Genomic DNA, 15,999 nt, shown 5'->3' with positions numbered 1-15,999 from the left:
GGCAAAACTCATCTCTAGGAGAAACAGAAAAAATTAGCCAAGCATGGGGGCATACACCTGTAGTTCCAGGTATTTGGGAAGTTAGGCGGGAGGATCGTTTGAGCCTAGGACGTAAAGGCTTCAGTGAGCCGAGGTTGTGCCACTGCACTCCAGCCTGAGTGACAAAGTAAAACCCTGTCTCAAAAAAAAAAAAAAGAAAAGAAAATGAAAGTGCAAAGAAGCGCATGGTGCTGTGAAATGAAAGCCCCAATCTTGTCTAGAAAGCCAGGAGGGGTCCTGTGGAAGAAGCCCCAGCTAGAGCTAGCAGGTGGGAAACAGGTGAAGGCCTGGAGCCAGCCAGCAGGAAAGGCATCTGCAAAGGCCCAGGGTCAGGGGCAAAAAACCACAGGGTTTAGGACAACCTGGCTGAAGGGAATAAGGGTTAGGGGCAGTAGGTTGTGAGCTGAGGCTGGAAATGTCAGCAGGGGTCAGACCACGAGGACCTGGTAGACAAAGGCCCCCTTAACCTGGCCGGAGGTGCAAAGTGAGCATGGAGGAATCTTAAACAAGGGGTGAACATGAGCAAGTCAGCAATTCAAAAAGATGACTCTGGCAACAATAAAGGGAATGGTTTCTGGGATACAAGAGGAGAAGTAGGCAGATCTAAGGTGTGGTTCAAAGGCAACATCAACTGAACTCATGGTTGGGATGCTGGGGAGAGTGAGAGCAAGATCTTGGGGATAATGTCCTGCTTTCTGGCCTGGGAACTAACTGGCAGAGTGACCGAAAAAGGAAGATCGCCAGAAAGGACTGGATTTTGATTGTGCTGTTGCAGGAAGTGAAGAGACTATGTGTGCGGTGTGGGACATGGCGAGTTGGAGGGGCGTATGAGACATCTGAGGAGAGACTGCTACTTGATGCCGTTAGTTCTAAGTTGGGGTCAGGGCTGGAGGAAAAATGTAGTGATGCTTTGGCCTATATATCAGGTGAATGAGGGAGAGAGGACAACATGAGAAGAGGGCCTACAGTCATATCATGGGGCGACCGAGCATGCAGACAGCCAGAGCTGTACTTTGTGTCTCTATGTCATGGCTGCCTCAGGGAGGAAACATTTCAAAAGGGAGGGAGTCATGTAAAATGCTACTGAGAAGTCAAAATAAAATGTGAACTGAAAAGTCTTTGGATTTAGCATCACAGAGGTCCTAGTGATCCAACATTTCCAGTTACCAGCATGTCCAAAGGTCTATGCACAAAGGGCTTGGAATGGTTGACAACAGAAGGTCAATCACTTGCCACTCACGGACTTCCCAATCACTGTCACTCCAGAGAGCACAAATTCTAGATCCTCTAGCAGGGCCCCCAGAGCAGGACACATGCAAAACAAGCCGCTGAAATGTGTGGAAAAAATATCGGCACTTTTATTCCTTTCTTATCTCAACTGTTTTAATGTCTAGTTCTCTTTTTTTTTTTTTTTTTTGATGCGGAGGTTTTTCCCTTTTTGCCCAGGCTGGAGTGCAATGGCGCGATCTCAGCTCACCCCAACCTCCGCCTCCTGGGTTCAGGCAATTCTCCTGCCTCAGCCTCCTGAGTAGCTGGGATTACAGGCATGCGCCACCATGCCCAGCTGATTTTTTGTATTTTTAGTAGAGACAGGGTTTCACCATGTTGACCAGGATGGTCTCGATCTCTTGACCTCGTGATCCACCCGCCTCGGCCTCCCAAAGTGCTGGGATTACAGGCGTGAGCCACCACGCCCGGCCTAGTTCTTTTTTTTTTTTTTGAGATAAGAGTTTCGCTCTGTCACCCAGGCTGGACTGCAGTGGCGTGATCTCAGCTCACTGCAACCTCCGCCTCCAGATTCAAGCAATTCTCCTGCCTCAGCCTCCCAAGTAGATGGAATTATAGGTGCCCACCATCATGCCTGGCTAATTTTTGTATTTTTAGTAGAGACAAGGTTTCACCACGTTGGCCAGGCTGGTCTCAAACTCCTAACCTTAAGTGATCCTCCCGCCTAGGCCTCTCCAAGTGCTGGGATTACAGGCATGAGCCACCATGCCCGGCCTATTTCTTGATCATTTAAATAATCAATATACAATTGGTAAAATTGGTGTGGTGATATGTGTGTATATCTATGTCGTTTATCTCAGACTGCACATAATGGCAGACATGCTTAAAAGGTGCTTCTTCTGGAGCATGCAGACCAGTGCCCCACACCCCTGCTTCTGAGCCTCCATGTGTCAGTGCTCTCGGCCTCAAGCCATCTGCACATGTGCGTTTCAGAGAGTGGGGACACATTCTCTAAGTCTAGGAAGAAGCCTTTCCAACTTGGGTATCATACATAGGAAACAACACTGCTGCTTGCCCAGGGAAAAAGGGTGGCCACCAAAACCACTGGGCAGGGACTTGCCTCCTGATGGGAAGTGTGAGAACAGCCAAAAGGGGGTGAGAAAGACACTGCAGCAGCAGCAGCCGCAGCCAGGGCCCCGACATCAGGTACCACACATGAATGGTCCCCTGGCTGCCACCTCCCAGCATCCCAATGCTGTTTCGATTGCCATAAAGACACCAAGCTTCCACAGTCTACATTGTCAGGAGGAATGAGGAATACCCACTGTTCATTCAGCCTGCATGAGGTGGTTTCTGAGAGATATACCAAAAGCCCCTCCTTGTAGAAAGATAGATCAGGATTTTCCAAGGGTAGGTAACAGACACTGCCAAGCCCTGGAATAGCAAAGGGTGGCTAACACCAGTTCACATCTCACACAGATGCAGAGGGACTGAATTACTTACTTGAAATTCATTTTCTTTCTGAGCTTGTTTGGATCCCTCTTTATTACAGGACCTCTATGAATGAGAAAAAGGAAACACTTCTGGTGAGATGGGGAACACTGAGCAGACACGAACTTTGCAACCACCAGTACCGTCAGGGTTTACAAAACATCACAGATCTTTAAGGAGGGTTTCTCAGCCCATCGACGTGACGGGCAGCATCTAATGCACCAGCAGCCTCCAACACTAGTACCAACGCCTTAGAAAGTGCTTCATTGCTTTACGAGAAAAGGGATGTGCCAGTGAGACCCGATAGCTGCACGTCTCACAGCTGCCCCATGTACCTTTCACAATTTCATTGTTAGAGGAAAGTCAATAGAGTGCACTCTTCCAATCAGGCCTTCTAAAGACAAGCGGTCAGGCTGAGTCTCTCACCAATTTAGCTACGTGGTTCTTTCAAGTCAACCTGCAAGAACAGGGAGTGTAAACATGCCTGTGGACAGCCCTGGTCAGCACAGAACTCGGACAGAGAAAAAAGCGCTGTGCAGGCAGGAAGCCTGGCACAGAATCTGTGCAGACATGCCCTGCCAACTTGCCACTTTCCCGGACTAACCCTTCTAGTTCAGCCAGTCACCAGCTCAAGCTGAACTGTTCCTCCACCATACAGAGGACTCTATGAATTTAATAAAGTCTCTAAAATTATTTCATATATTAATATATTAAGAAATACTTTTATATCACTTTCCTCAATGAAATTGCAAATTATTACTAACCAGGATTCTAGCAATAAGAACATACTAGATCATTAACTACCATAAACAACTCTTAGGCTACATTCTTTCTTCATGGCAAAGATCCTATATTTTAAGAGCAACCCCCCACCCCAAATGCTTTAAAATCTTTCATACTATCTTTAATAAGGGAATGGGGAAAAGTAAAGTCAGAAACTTGTGTCATGTCAAACTTTTATACACAAATACTACCTCTAAAAATGTTACTTGTTACAATTAAGCTAAGTCTGCTTAAGCCAGACACAAAAGGAAACCCATAAAGAAAATCTCTTTAAAAAAATTTAAGGTAACAGATTCTTGAATATCCCAAGAAAAACATACCTTTCCATTCCACAGCTTTATCAAAAATACCTGTACCAAGGGTGGAAAGTGTGGACAGGAAAAAAAACGCCACGTTAAGCAACACCAGCTACTCTAGCACCAATCAAAAACCTAGTGATTTAAAGCAACCACTCATCCATCACACACTGAAATAACATTCCAGACGTTTTAATGCGTGTTTTGTATAAACATTACATGTTCTATCTTACTCAACATAAAAGTAAACAAAATAATAAGTATCCGTGTTCATGAATCTAGTTGCAAAAGGCTCTTAACATTTGCACTGATACATATTCAATATTATATTTAGCATACAGTTAAGTACATTTGGTACAAAGTACAGAAAGTACAAATGGGGATTTATGATATTTTCATTTGTATAATCTGCAGTTCTCTGATGAAAAGATGTTACAGGTTAAATCCCGTTACAATGAAAGCTATACAAACAGAAATACTACAAAATACTTTCAGATCTTTGCTGATAATTTGACATACGACATGACAAACCCTGGAAAGCTTCACTTCACCCCTAATTCCAAATACTCTTATGATTGCATCATTACCTTAGACTCTGCTTGGTGGTCGCCTCTTCCAAGTGGTCTGTAAATTCCTAATGAATAGGGACTGCATCTTTTATTTATGGTTAATCTTCTCCCAGAGCACCAAGCAAATCCTGATGCCCACCACACTTTTCAGGCTGCATGAATAAATGAACACTCTGGCACTGTGAAGCAGCTGCCTGGTGCCATGCAGCCAACCAGCAATATAGCAAATTCCCATCCAGGGTCTCAGTAACAGGGAAGCTGGATGTGGGGTTAATTAGAAATGCCCCTTCAAAAGTCCTTGTGCTTTTTTCTTCAAAGAAATTTAAGAATTAAAAAAAAAGGTCTACAATCTGATAGAGTACATATTAATACTTTGCAATACAAGCTTTAAGACAAATAAGAAAGTCAGATATTCTTCTGAAATGGTTGTAACGGGATTTGACCTGTACACAATTCTAAATGACTACGGTTATTCCTATGCTGTTGTTACTCTAACTGTATCATCTTAGAGAGATACAGTTAATGGGTTATTTAAGCCATCAGAAGTCCCTTTCCCTTGTCTAATGGTGCTCTCAAAAGCAAGATACTTCATCCAAAGTTAAAAATTGGCTGAGTCTCCAAGCCCTTTCCTTTTTCATGGATTGGCACTATAACTGGAAGTAAATTCCATAATAATCTCCCCTGCTCACTCCCTCACTCCTCCCCTAGATGAATTCATCACTTATACCATAAGAGCACCATTATGAAGGCAAGATGGACTTCTGCAATATCCAGCCCTCTGTTCTGTTTCCTCAGTACAGAATGTTCAGGCTCCCTAAGTCCTATAAATAAGAAGTTTAAGACCAGGAAATCTCAAACCAAGTGGATATTCAAGGAAAAGTAAGCGAAGAATTTTTTTATTCAGGAAGACAAGAAGTTAAATATATTTTGGGGCTGAGCCCAATGGTTCATGCCTGTAATCCCAGTACGTTCGGAGGCTGAAGCAGGTGGATTATTTGAGGTCAGGAGTTCAAGATCAGCCTGGCCAACATGGTGAAACCCCATCTCTACTAAAAATACAAAAAAATTTGCTGGGCATAGTGGTGTGTGCCTGTAATTCCTGCTACTCAGGAGGCTGAGGCAGGAGAATCCATTGAACCTGGGAGGTAGAGGTTGCAGTGAGCCGAGATCATGCCATTGCACTCCAGCCTGGGCAATAAGAGCGAAACTCCAACTCAACAAAAAAAATACGTGTGTGTGTGTGTGTGTGTGTGTGTGTGTGTGTATTTTGGAATCTGTGAGATTTCACTTTAGTGACATAAATTCAAACTCATTTGAAGCAGATATTAAAATACATTGTATAAATATTTAGTATGACATCAAACTTTTTTCTAACAAGTTAATATGACATCAAACTTTTCTCTAACAAGTTAAAAATTATCCTCTATAAGTTATAAAACACAACTGAACTTTTTACATTTATTAGAAATTTGAACACTGGTTATTTAATATTAAGTAATTATTAGATTGTTTTAATGTGAACATTATCGTGGTCATTTTTTAAAAATCATGTTTTATACATACAGACTGAAAAATTTACAAAAGAAATAATACAATATCTGGAATCTGCTTCAAGATAACCCTGGGGGAGTAAATGAGGGAAAAGATGGAAGACGACTGGCCATGAAGGGAAGACGAAGAATGGACACTGGGGGTTCATTATACTCTTCTACTTTAGGGTATATCTGAAATTCCCCATAATGAAAACTTCTAAAAAATAAACATTGAGATCGGGTGCAGTGGCTCATGCCTGTAATCCCAGCATTTTGGGAGGCCAAGGCAGGTGGATCACCCGAGGTCAGGAGTTTGAGACCAGCCTGGACAACATGGCGAAACCCCGTCTATACTAAAAAATGCAAAAATTAGCCAGGCATGGTAATACGTGCCTGTAATTCCAGCTACTCAGGAGGCTGAGGCAGGAGAATCACTTGAACCTGGGAGGCAGAGATTGCAGTGAGTTGAGATCATGCCACTGAACTGTAGCCTGGACAACAGAGTGAGACTCTGTCTCAAAAAATAATAAAAAAAATAAACACTGAAATTTCAAGAACTAAGAAATCAGAATGTCTCAACTCTGCCTAAAACATTCAACTCCATAAATATACTGAAAACCACTCATTTCTACACTTTAAATGGGTAAATGATATAAACAAACAAAAAAAACCCACAACAATGAAAAATATATACAAAAAAAAATATTGCTTCTGGCTTCCTTTCACCTTTAAAAAAAAAAAAAAAGTGGAGCCTGGGTCTCGATCTATCTCTCAGGTTTGAGTGCAGTGGCAGGAATAGGACTCACTGCAGGTCTCAATCTTCCCAGCTCAAGCAATCCTCCTGTCTTAGCCTCCCAAATAGCAGGACCACAGGCATGTGCCACCACAACTGGTCTTTCTTTTTTTTCTTATAGAAACGGGGTCTTACTATGTTACTCAGGCTGGTCTTGAACTCCTGAGCTTAAGTGATCCTCCCGCCTCAATCTCCCAAAGGGCTGGGATTACAGGCATGAGCTACCATGACCAGCCTAAAAAGATTTTTTGATTGGCCAAGAACTTTTAAATTTAAAACCTAAATTCCTGCAAGTCTAACTTATATTAGCTAGGGAACAAAATAAGAAAATAGAGGACTTTCATTTTTACTTTAAATACTTCTATACTTTAAAAAGTGCTTAAAAGTATATATTATTTTTATAATAAGCACATTTGGTACAAGGTTTCAAATGTTACTTTTCCAACAAAATTGTATTTTTGGCCAGGCGCAGTGGCTCACACCTGTAATCCCAGCACTTTGGGAGGCTGAGGTGGGCAGATCTCCTGAAGTCAGGAGTTCAAGACCAGCCTGGCCAACATGGTGAAACCCCATCTCTACCAAGAATACAAAAAATTAGCTGGGCGTGGTAGTGAGCGCCTGTAATCCCAGCTACTCGAGAGGCTGAGGCAGGAGAATCACTTGAACCTGGGAAGTGGACGTTGCAATGAGCCAAGACTGCGCTATTATACTCCAGCCTGGGTGACAGAGCAAAAGTGTCTCAAAAAAAAAAAAATTACATTTTAAGGCTTTGGGTTTTTGTTGTTGTTGTTTTGGGTTTTGTTTTTTTGTTTGTTTGTTTTTGCCTTTTGGTTTTGTTTTGTGTTTGAGACACAGTCTTGCTCTGCCACCCAGGCTAGAGTGCAGTAGTGCGACCTCGGCTCACTGCAACCACCACCTCCTGGGTTCAAGCGATTGTCCCACCTCAGCCTCCTGAGTACCTGGGATTACACAGGTGTGAGCCACCATGCCTGACTAATTAGGCCTCCTATTTTAAATGAGACTATGAAAAGTAGTACATGTTCATATTATAGAGCATTGGTTTTCAAAATGTTCTATTTCATATTTTAAAAATAAAATGGGCCAGGCTCAGTGGCTCATGCCTGTAATCCTGACACTTTGGGAGGCCATGGTGGGCGAATCATGAGGTCAAGAGATCAAGACCATCCTGGCAGGAGAACCCAGGAGGCAGAGGCTGCAGTGAGCCAAGATCGTGCCACTGCACTCCAGCCTGGCACCAGAGTGAGACTCTGTCTTAAAAATAAATAAATAAATGAATAAATAAATAAATGAATGAAAATAAATAAATTAATTAATTAAAATAAAATGGGCCAGGCGCAGTGGCTCATGCCTATAATCCCAACACTTTGGGAGGCTGAGGCAGGCAGATCACAAGGTCAAGAGATCATGATCATCCTAAGTAACTGGTGAAACCCCATCTCTACTAAAAATACAAAAATTAGCTGGTTGTGGTGGCGCATGCCTGTAGTTCTAGCTACTCAGGAGGCTGAGGCAGGAGAATCACTTGAACCCAGGGGGCAGTGGCTGCAGCGAGCCAAGATGGCACCACTGCACTCCAGCCTGGCAACAGAGCGAGACTCTGCCTCAAAAATAAAATAAAATAAGGGCCGGGCGCGGTGGCTCACGCCTGTAATCCCAGCACTTTGGGAGGCCGAGGCGGGTGGATCACGAGGTCAAGAGATCGAGACCATCCTGGTCAACAAGGCGAAACCCCGTCTCTACTAAAACTACAAAAAATTAGCTGGGCATGGTGGTGCGTGCCTGTAATCCCAGCTACTCAGGAGGCTGAGGCAGGAGAATTGCCTGAACCCAGGAGGCGGAGGTTGTAGTGAGCCGAGATCGCGCCATTGCACTCCAGCCTGGGTAACAAGAGCGAAACTCCGTCTAAAAAAAAAAAAATAATAATAAAATAAAATAAAATAAAATGAAAATCAGTAAGTAGTAAGACAACTATAGGGTCAAGTAGGAAACATCCCTTTATTGTATTTTGCGTTATTTATTTTAGGAATCAAAAACCTACTTTGAGTTACCTAATGTTCCACAATATAGCAGGTGCATTTCTTTTAACCTATTAAGCCATCAGAAGAAATAAACTTATCATTTGGCCAGTGCTTAATGAAAGACTTCTCTAATACTGAGGGAAGCAGGTTTATGACTAAATGAATAAATACCCCATTTGGGAGATGAAACATCTCAGTTTTACCTAGAGTCTGTGTATAGTAAGAATTGGTGAAAGTGGCATAAAGTCATATCTAGCTATCATTTAAATGTCATTTAAAACATCTGTAACATCTGAAACATTTATCTTCAATGTATCTTTAAAGGTCTACTACTACATGAGCTGCCAGTGGGACAGATTTTAAAAAGTGATGAATCAGCTACAAAGAATGGAATGTCATCAAGGGCATAATAAATTTAAAATGCTATTTAAGAAATCAAATCATTATCAATTATGGATAATATCATAATATGAACCAGGCACAGTGGCTCATGCCTGTAATCCTAGCACTTTGGGAAGCTGAGGCGGGAGGATCATTTGAGGTCAGGAGTTCAAAACTATCCTGGCCAACACTGTGAAATCCCGTATCTACAAAAATACAAAAAATTAGCCGGACCTGGTGGCGGGAGCCTGTAATCCCAGCTACTTGGAAGGCTGAGGCAGGAGAACAGCTTGAACCTGGGAAGTGGAGGTTGCAGTGAGCCCAGATCGCACCACTCACTGCACTCCAGCCTGGGCAACAGAGTGAGGCTCCATCTTACACACACACAAATCATAATATGGAAATAGGCACTATGTTAAATATAATGGTGGCTGCTGAACTAAGATAACATAAATAAGAGTACAGACTTTTTATAGAAAACAATTGGTCATCCTTATCCTTTTATGAAAAAAAGAAAAACAAGAAACATGGATGACATTCTCTTCTTCCTACCACCCTTTCCTCACCAAAAAATAATTAAATAGATCATTCTGCTTTACTGTCTCTTTTAAAGGTTTTACTTAAACAGTAAGCTGACTTTTAAAAATGCGTTGAGACCTATAAATAAATAAGAAAGAGTAATCCTGGTTGGGTGCAGTGGCTCACACCTGTAAAAATCCCAGCACTTGGGAGGCCAAGGTAGGCGGATCACCTGAGGTTAGGAGTTTGAGACCAACCTGGCCAATATGGTGTCTCTACTTAAAATATAAAAATTAGGTGTGGTGGCACATGCCTGTAATCCCAGCTACTGAGGGGGCTGAGGCAGGAGAATCGCTTGAACCTCGGAGGCAAAGGTTGCAGTGAGCCAAGATCATGCCATTGCACTCCAGCCTGGGCAACAAGAGTGACCGAAACTCCTTCTCAAAAACAAAAAAAAAAGAATAATTCTACTGTTAGCTAGACTCGGTTTCTAGGGTACCTAAATTCCTAAATTTTGGCCTACGAAAATAATCCGTCTTCTACTGACCTAATAATATTATCTTCATGAGCTGAGTACTGAGCAACCCCCAGGCCATCGTATTCACCCTGAGAATAGGAGGATGTGGTGCATCATTTGGATTCAGTTCAGTAGATGTGATGCTCATTTGGTCTCGGAGTGGCATGAACTTCTTTACCGTGCAGACTGTGGCTTCGGAGATCCCTAACACCCACCCTGGTTATCTCACCACACTCAACCCTCTAAGAGAGAAATTGTTTTTAACACAGGGGTGGCATCTGTTATAAACCCTGGCCTAAGCTGGGCATGGTGGCTCACGCCTGTAATCCCAGAACTTTGGAAGACTGAGGCAGGTGGATCATGAGATCAGGAGTTTGAGACCAGCCTGGTCAACAAGCGAAACCCCATCTCTACTAAAAACACACAAAAAAATTAGCTGGGTACATGGCAGGCACCTGTAATCCTAGCTACTCAGGAGGCTGAGGCAGGAGAACTGCTTGAACCCAGTAGGTGGAAGTTGCAGTGAGCCAAGATCATGCCATTGCACTCCAGCCCGAGCAACACTGCAAGAATCCGGCTTAAAAAAAAAAAAAAAAAAAAAAATCCCTGGCCTGCCAAGTCCCTGTTAATGATGCGGCTATGTTCCATCTCAGGTGAGGTGGGGCAGGAAAAAGCGTGAGAACCATGACTCTATAGAAGGTGCAGTAGTCATGAGACTCTTTCATTTTGCAGTATACTTTCTTTGCAATATGTCTTCTTCTCAGAGTTACCATGGAACCTAGCCTTACTTCTTCCTGATTTCTATGAAAAAAATCAAATCGCCCTGTATTTATTGCTTTTACGGTTTCTTACAGTACTTTATTGAACTCCTGACCTCAGGTGATCCACCTGCCTCAGCCTCCCAAAGTACTGGGATTATAGGTGTGAGCCACCATGCCTAGCTGCTTATAGCACTTTCTGAAAATATTTTACAGAACACATTAAAATGTGAGATCTCAATGCAATGATTTAAAGTATACCTTATGTGATTATTTAATGAGCACATACGAATGATGAGAATTGAAACAGATAAGTGATTTCTAACACTTTATGTTGTCTCTCGAGTGTCTTCAATTATCCCAAGGACCATTCTAAAACAGCTTGATTTTTTCGGACATTAATAATTTCAAAATTGGATGACTTGATGAACATCACTAGGAAACTAGTACTTCTAACATACTTTAGGCAACATAAGCCAGTACAAAGACGGGTGAATGGAAGCCCAGGTTTTTAAAAGGCCCATTTCAGAACCTTCTCAAAATCTATGTCTGATCCAGAGCAACCTGCTGACCCAACACTCCTCAGACTTCCAAGACTAAATAAAATACCTTCGATATAAGTACCCTGAGGGTTAACTTGCAAGCAACACTTTTAAAGGAAGTGTGCCTTCACTTTTACGGGAAGTATACACCTTCACTTCTCCAGCCAGGCTGACATGCTTTCACACCAAATCAGCACTGCAGAGCTCCCTAAGGTCTCAGGTACCCAGCTAAGACACATGAAAGTATACTAACTGGTAAGGACAAAGAAGAAAGTTTGTTTGTTTCTAATTCTGACTAAAATATCAAATATACATTGTGTTTCCTTAGTGCTGAAAGTGGTATGAAGGAAGGACTTAAGTACTTCAATTAAGTTATCAAGTTGAGGCCCATCCATTTCTAAAATTCCTAAATGTTTGTCATTTTCTACTGAGGAAACAGAAGAAAGGGATCTGATTTGCTTTGGACCAAAAACAAACAAACGAACAAACAAAAAAAGTGATATATTTATTACATAACATTCTGAAATCTTAATCACTGTACCTCTTTAAGCACAGCACAAACTGTAGCTGGTGCTACTTAACAAGCATTACAACTTTCTTTTTTAAAAGCATTTCTTGAATCCAAGAACTAAAAGAAATTAAAGCTGTAGAGAATGCTCCAACTTCAGAGGTCTCATACTATACCGTGAATCGTGTCTGTCACCTGGAAACCAGAGTGCTCCAGGCACGATCGCATGGACAAGCCTGCAGCAGAGAACACATGCACATACAGCTAAAGTGGTACATTACTCCCAACGCCCTTCACTCCACCCAACATAAAGACATTCCTTCCCAAAGAGGGGTGGGCTGCGGTCAAACCATCGTTCCACGAACCAGAAATCTGCATTGGCTTCATGCTATAAATCCCAAACATTTAAGACCAGCAAGACAAAGACACTTTGAATATGTCAAAATTAGACATAGTAGTCTGTGGTTTATTTGGTTATCAAAAGAAGGCACCAAAGCAGGTATGGAAGGATTATTGGTAGTAATTTGGCAACTATCTTAGGAGAGTATCAGCTAAAGAAATATTAGTTTAGACCAAATGGGAATGCACAACACTAGAAAAATGTTTTACTTCTGAGAGGGAAGTTTTGACTACCTTAGGAATATATAATTATATCATATTCAAAAGTATAAGGGAACTTTTTTAAAGCAGAGTGAACATAACAACTTAAACTCCTAATGACCGTAACGCAATGAGGAAAAAGTGACAATTCACAGAATTCAGTTACCAGGGACATGACCCCTTCAAGGGGCACCAGCAATACTGGTCTCTGCATGGTGTGACCTTAGTTCCATAAAAGAAATAGTTTTAAGCAGCTGATTTCTTAGTAGCCAGTAGTTTAATACTAACTATGAGTTGTTTCATATTTTATTGTAGGTTAATTTTTCATTGAACTGGGCTAAGAGAAAATAGGGAGGAAGACATTTGTTTTCTAGATTCAAAAAGGACAGTGTTTCAATTGTTACTCTTTTGAGCTGCTAATACATATCTGCGTTGTGCCTTGATGCCTTTAATTTTATTACTGTTAGTACTCAAACAACCACTAATATTAGCCTTCTATTACTCAAAAAACAAACAGAAACAATTTTCCAGACAACATTCAAGAGAGATCTTTGATGTGTATTATAAACATTCATGCCTGTGAGACCGCTCATAACGGTGAGGCCAAATCTCTCCATTCATGCACAGAAGGAAGTGGCTTAACACAGAGTCACTGTTCTGACAGAGGAAGAGACAAAGCAATCCTCTGAGACTTCCGCCAACTGGCACAGGTTACATTGAATGAACAATACGTACTGACATTTGTGTCTTCCACAATTCATGATAAATAAGCAAACTGGTTATTTGTAATCAGCCAAACTTGCTTCTCTGAAAAGGCTGCTACTGGACGTTGCAGAGCTCATGTTCCTTCCCAGTATCAGAAAGGAGAAAAATCAAGTTACATTTATAGCTAATTTTATACATTTACGCTCTCTTCTAGCAATTTTAACTCTTTCCACAATGCAAAGGCTGAACTATTACTTTTCAAAACTTCTAAATTATCCTCCTTTAGTTCAGGGTAGTTTTACAGTTGAGTTTGGTTTTCATTATCTATGCAGCTAATGAAAATAACCTTATTTCCATTAAAATAAAAGATAGTCTATGTAAACCAGACACTAAATTATATTGACATGCATTATTTTAAGATCAGACCAATATTTTTATGTTTAAAAATTTCCCTACAAATAATATTGTATAGTTGTATGTATCTTATCTTGTTCAAATTTTCAAAAGGACCCATTCTTGATCTTGCCAAACACAGGAATTTTCATAAGCCCCCTAAAACTAACAAATACCCTAAACAAAACCTCCAGAATACAGTCAGGAAGCTTGCTTCTGTCTCATCTTAGATAGAAATAAGAGCTGGAAAGGACAGGTGTTTGTAGGACAGAAGCTGTGGGGCTGAACCCAATCAGAAAGTTTTACCTTGGTTTTCTGGCACTTAACCCTTAGAGAACTGTACCAAAGAGCAGTCATTTCACTGTCACTATGGAAATAAAGGAAATTAGACATCTCACAATGCCAAGATGAAGAAAAAAGAAAGTTGAGAAGCATCTAGTTACTTTAAACTAAATCACTTGTAAATCATTTGTTGATCAAATAACATGTAAAATGTTACCTCTGACTCAGAAGTAAAATGTTCAAAAGCTTAAAACAAGGAAGGGAAATAGAAAGAAGGGACATACTAAACTAAATCTGTCATATAATTAAGCAAAAATGCAAAATATTCTCAGAAAATACATAGGCCTATTATTAGTGCAACAGTCTTCAATTAACATTTTTCAAAGAAGGAGTGAATTCTAACCCACCTTAAAGGATGCTACAGCTGCATTTATAAAGTTGGCTGGGGGAGGATACCAGTTATATTAGTATAAATACACATACATGTATAGGAAGGATGTGTGTATGCTTTCCTATAAGGTAGAGTAAAAAGAAGGAAAGCAAAAGATTTGAGTCATATCACATTTAATTCTCTCTTTAACCCATAATTTTATGAAACGAATGTGATTTATTATTTGGGGCTCTGTATTTGCTCAGCACATCTCTCAATTAATGCAAATCCTGACAATTTACTAACAATTTTGACTTTTTGTTGTTGTTGTGATAGGAACCAAAACCCTCACTGTAAACCATAAATATCCCCTTCCATTATAGGCCAGATTCATTCTCAAGAGTTGGCTATATATCAGCAATTTCATCACACCTAGACCCCAGCAAAAATAAACAATAGAAACTCTAAAGCTCATTTGAAAATATTTGAAAAGGAATTTAAAACCCCCAGCACAGTGTTATGGCAGCTCAGCTTCCAAAGCACACAGCAGCTGTTGCCGGCTGGCATCTTAGGAGCTTCAAAGCCTGCTCTCTACTTTCCTTCTTTCATACCATAGCCATCTTTCAGAGTTCTTGATTTTGGTTCCCCTCCTCATGTTGTTACAATACTCCCAATGACCAACAGTCTCCAGTGGCCACTAGTATCTGAAACCCTAAATGGCAACTAGTATGCCTGCTAGGAAACAGGTATACTTAACTCTGAGACTCTAAGCTTCATGGTTTTGCTAAGCTTAAACTACAACCAAAAAAGCGTGCTTGAACTAAGAATTCACTAAGTGAATAATTATATCGAAAATATAGATTCCTACCTACAAAGCAAAGAAATGGCTTTTTTCCAACAAAAATGAGTTTGTCGTCTATGTCAACTGTCAGATTGTCAGAGGTGTGCTTATTATCCATGTAGAAAATTACTCATTTTCTTTCCCTTTTTTTTTTTTTTTTTGGAGATGGGGTCTCTCTCAGTCCCCCAGGCTGCAGTGCAGTCAGGTGATCTTGGCTCACTGCAACCTCCACCTCCTGGGCTTAAGGGATCCTCCCACATCGGCCTCCAAAGTAGCTGGGACTACAGGCGCACGCCACCATGCCCAGCTAATTTTTAACAGAGACGTGGTTTCGCCATGTTGCCCAGGCTGGTTTCAAACTCTTGGACTCAAGCAATCCACCTGCCTCAGCCTCCCAAAGTGTTGGGATTACAGGCGTGAGCCACCACACCCAGCCCTAACTTCCCTCTCTATCCAAGGTGCTTTCAAATATGGTTTCCACCTTTCATCAGTAGATATAGCTTCAGGAACGGAAACTCATTTAACATTTGCCTAATAAAAATATAATTGAGAAGCTAAATATAGGGTGCCTCCCCTCAAAATTAGAATGATACATAAAACATACTCCATTCTATTAGTTTGGTAAGAGTTAAGAGTTAATTGTATTTTAACTGGCTTATTCTATTTTTTTTTTTAAGTTACTTAATAGTTTTTCTTAGAAATAAACAGGGCCATAGAATTCTGTTCAAACAAATTTTATTTCCAGACAATTCTATAGTATTTAACTACTGTCAGGTTATTCTTCCAGACTGCTAAAATTTCGAAGTGGAGAAAA

At 41.0% G+C, this 15,999-nt stretch overlaps 1 protein-coding gene across 7 annotated transcripts in view; it reads right to left on the bottom strand.

The window, feature by feature from the left end:
• Positions 1 to 15,999, bottom strand: part of CHKA (choline kinase alpha) — a 67,593-nt gene that overhangs the window by 27,666 nt on the left and 23,928 nt on the right. For 3 of the 7 annotated variants that reach the window (XR_004270256.1, XM_032282620.1, XM_032282617.1), the window contains exons 3-4: positions 3,861 to 3,890; positions 2,770 to 2,823 (exon numbers count right to left, since the gene is read on the bottom strand). The exons of 2 other annotated variants lie outside the window; for them this stretch is intronic. Coding sequence is in view for 4 of the 5 variants with exons in the window: in XM_032282620.1 (XP_032138511.1) it covers positions 2,770 to 2,823; positions 3,861 to 3,890 (84 nt within the window). In the remaining variant the exon portion in view is untranslated. The remainder of the gene's footprint in view (positions 1 to 2,769; positions 2,824 to 3,860; positions 3,891 to 15,999) is intronic. 2 more of the 7 variants (XM_032282621.1, XM_032282618.1) reach the window with 1 other exon arrangement.

This window comes from Sapajus apella, unplaced genomic scaffold, assembly GCF_009761245.1.
Source record: "Sapajus apella isolate SASKATOON/1434 unplaced genomic scaffold, GSC_monkey_1.0 scaffold14, whole genome shotgun sequence".
Classification (NCBI taxonomy): domain Eukaryota; kingdom Metazoa; phylum Chordata; class Mammalia; order Primates; family Cebidae; genus Sapajus; species Sapajus apella.
The sequence above is the reverse complement of the archived record's forward strand: the minus strand, read 5'-3'. Positions and strand labels throughout refer to the sequence as shown.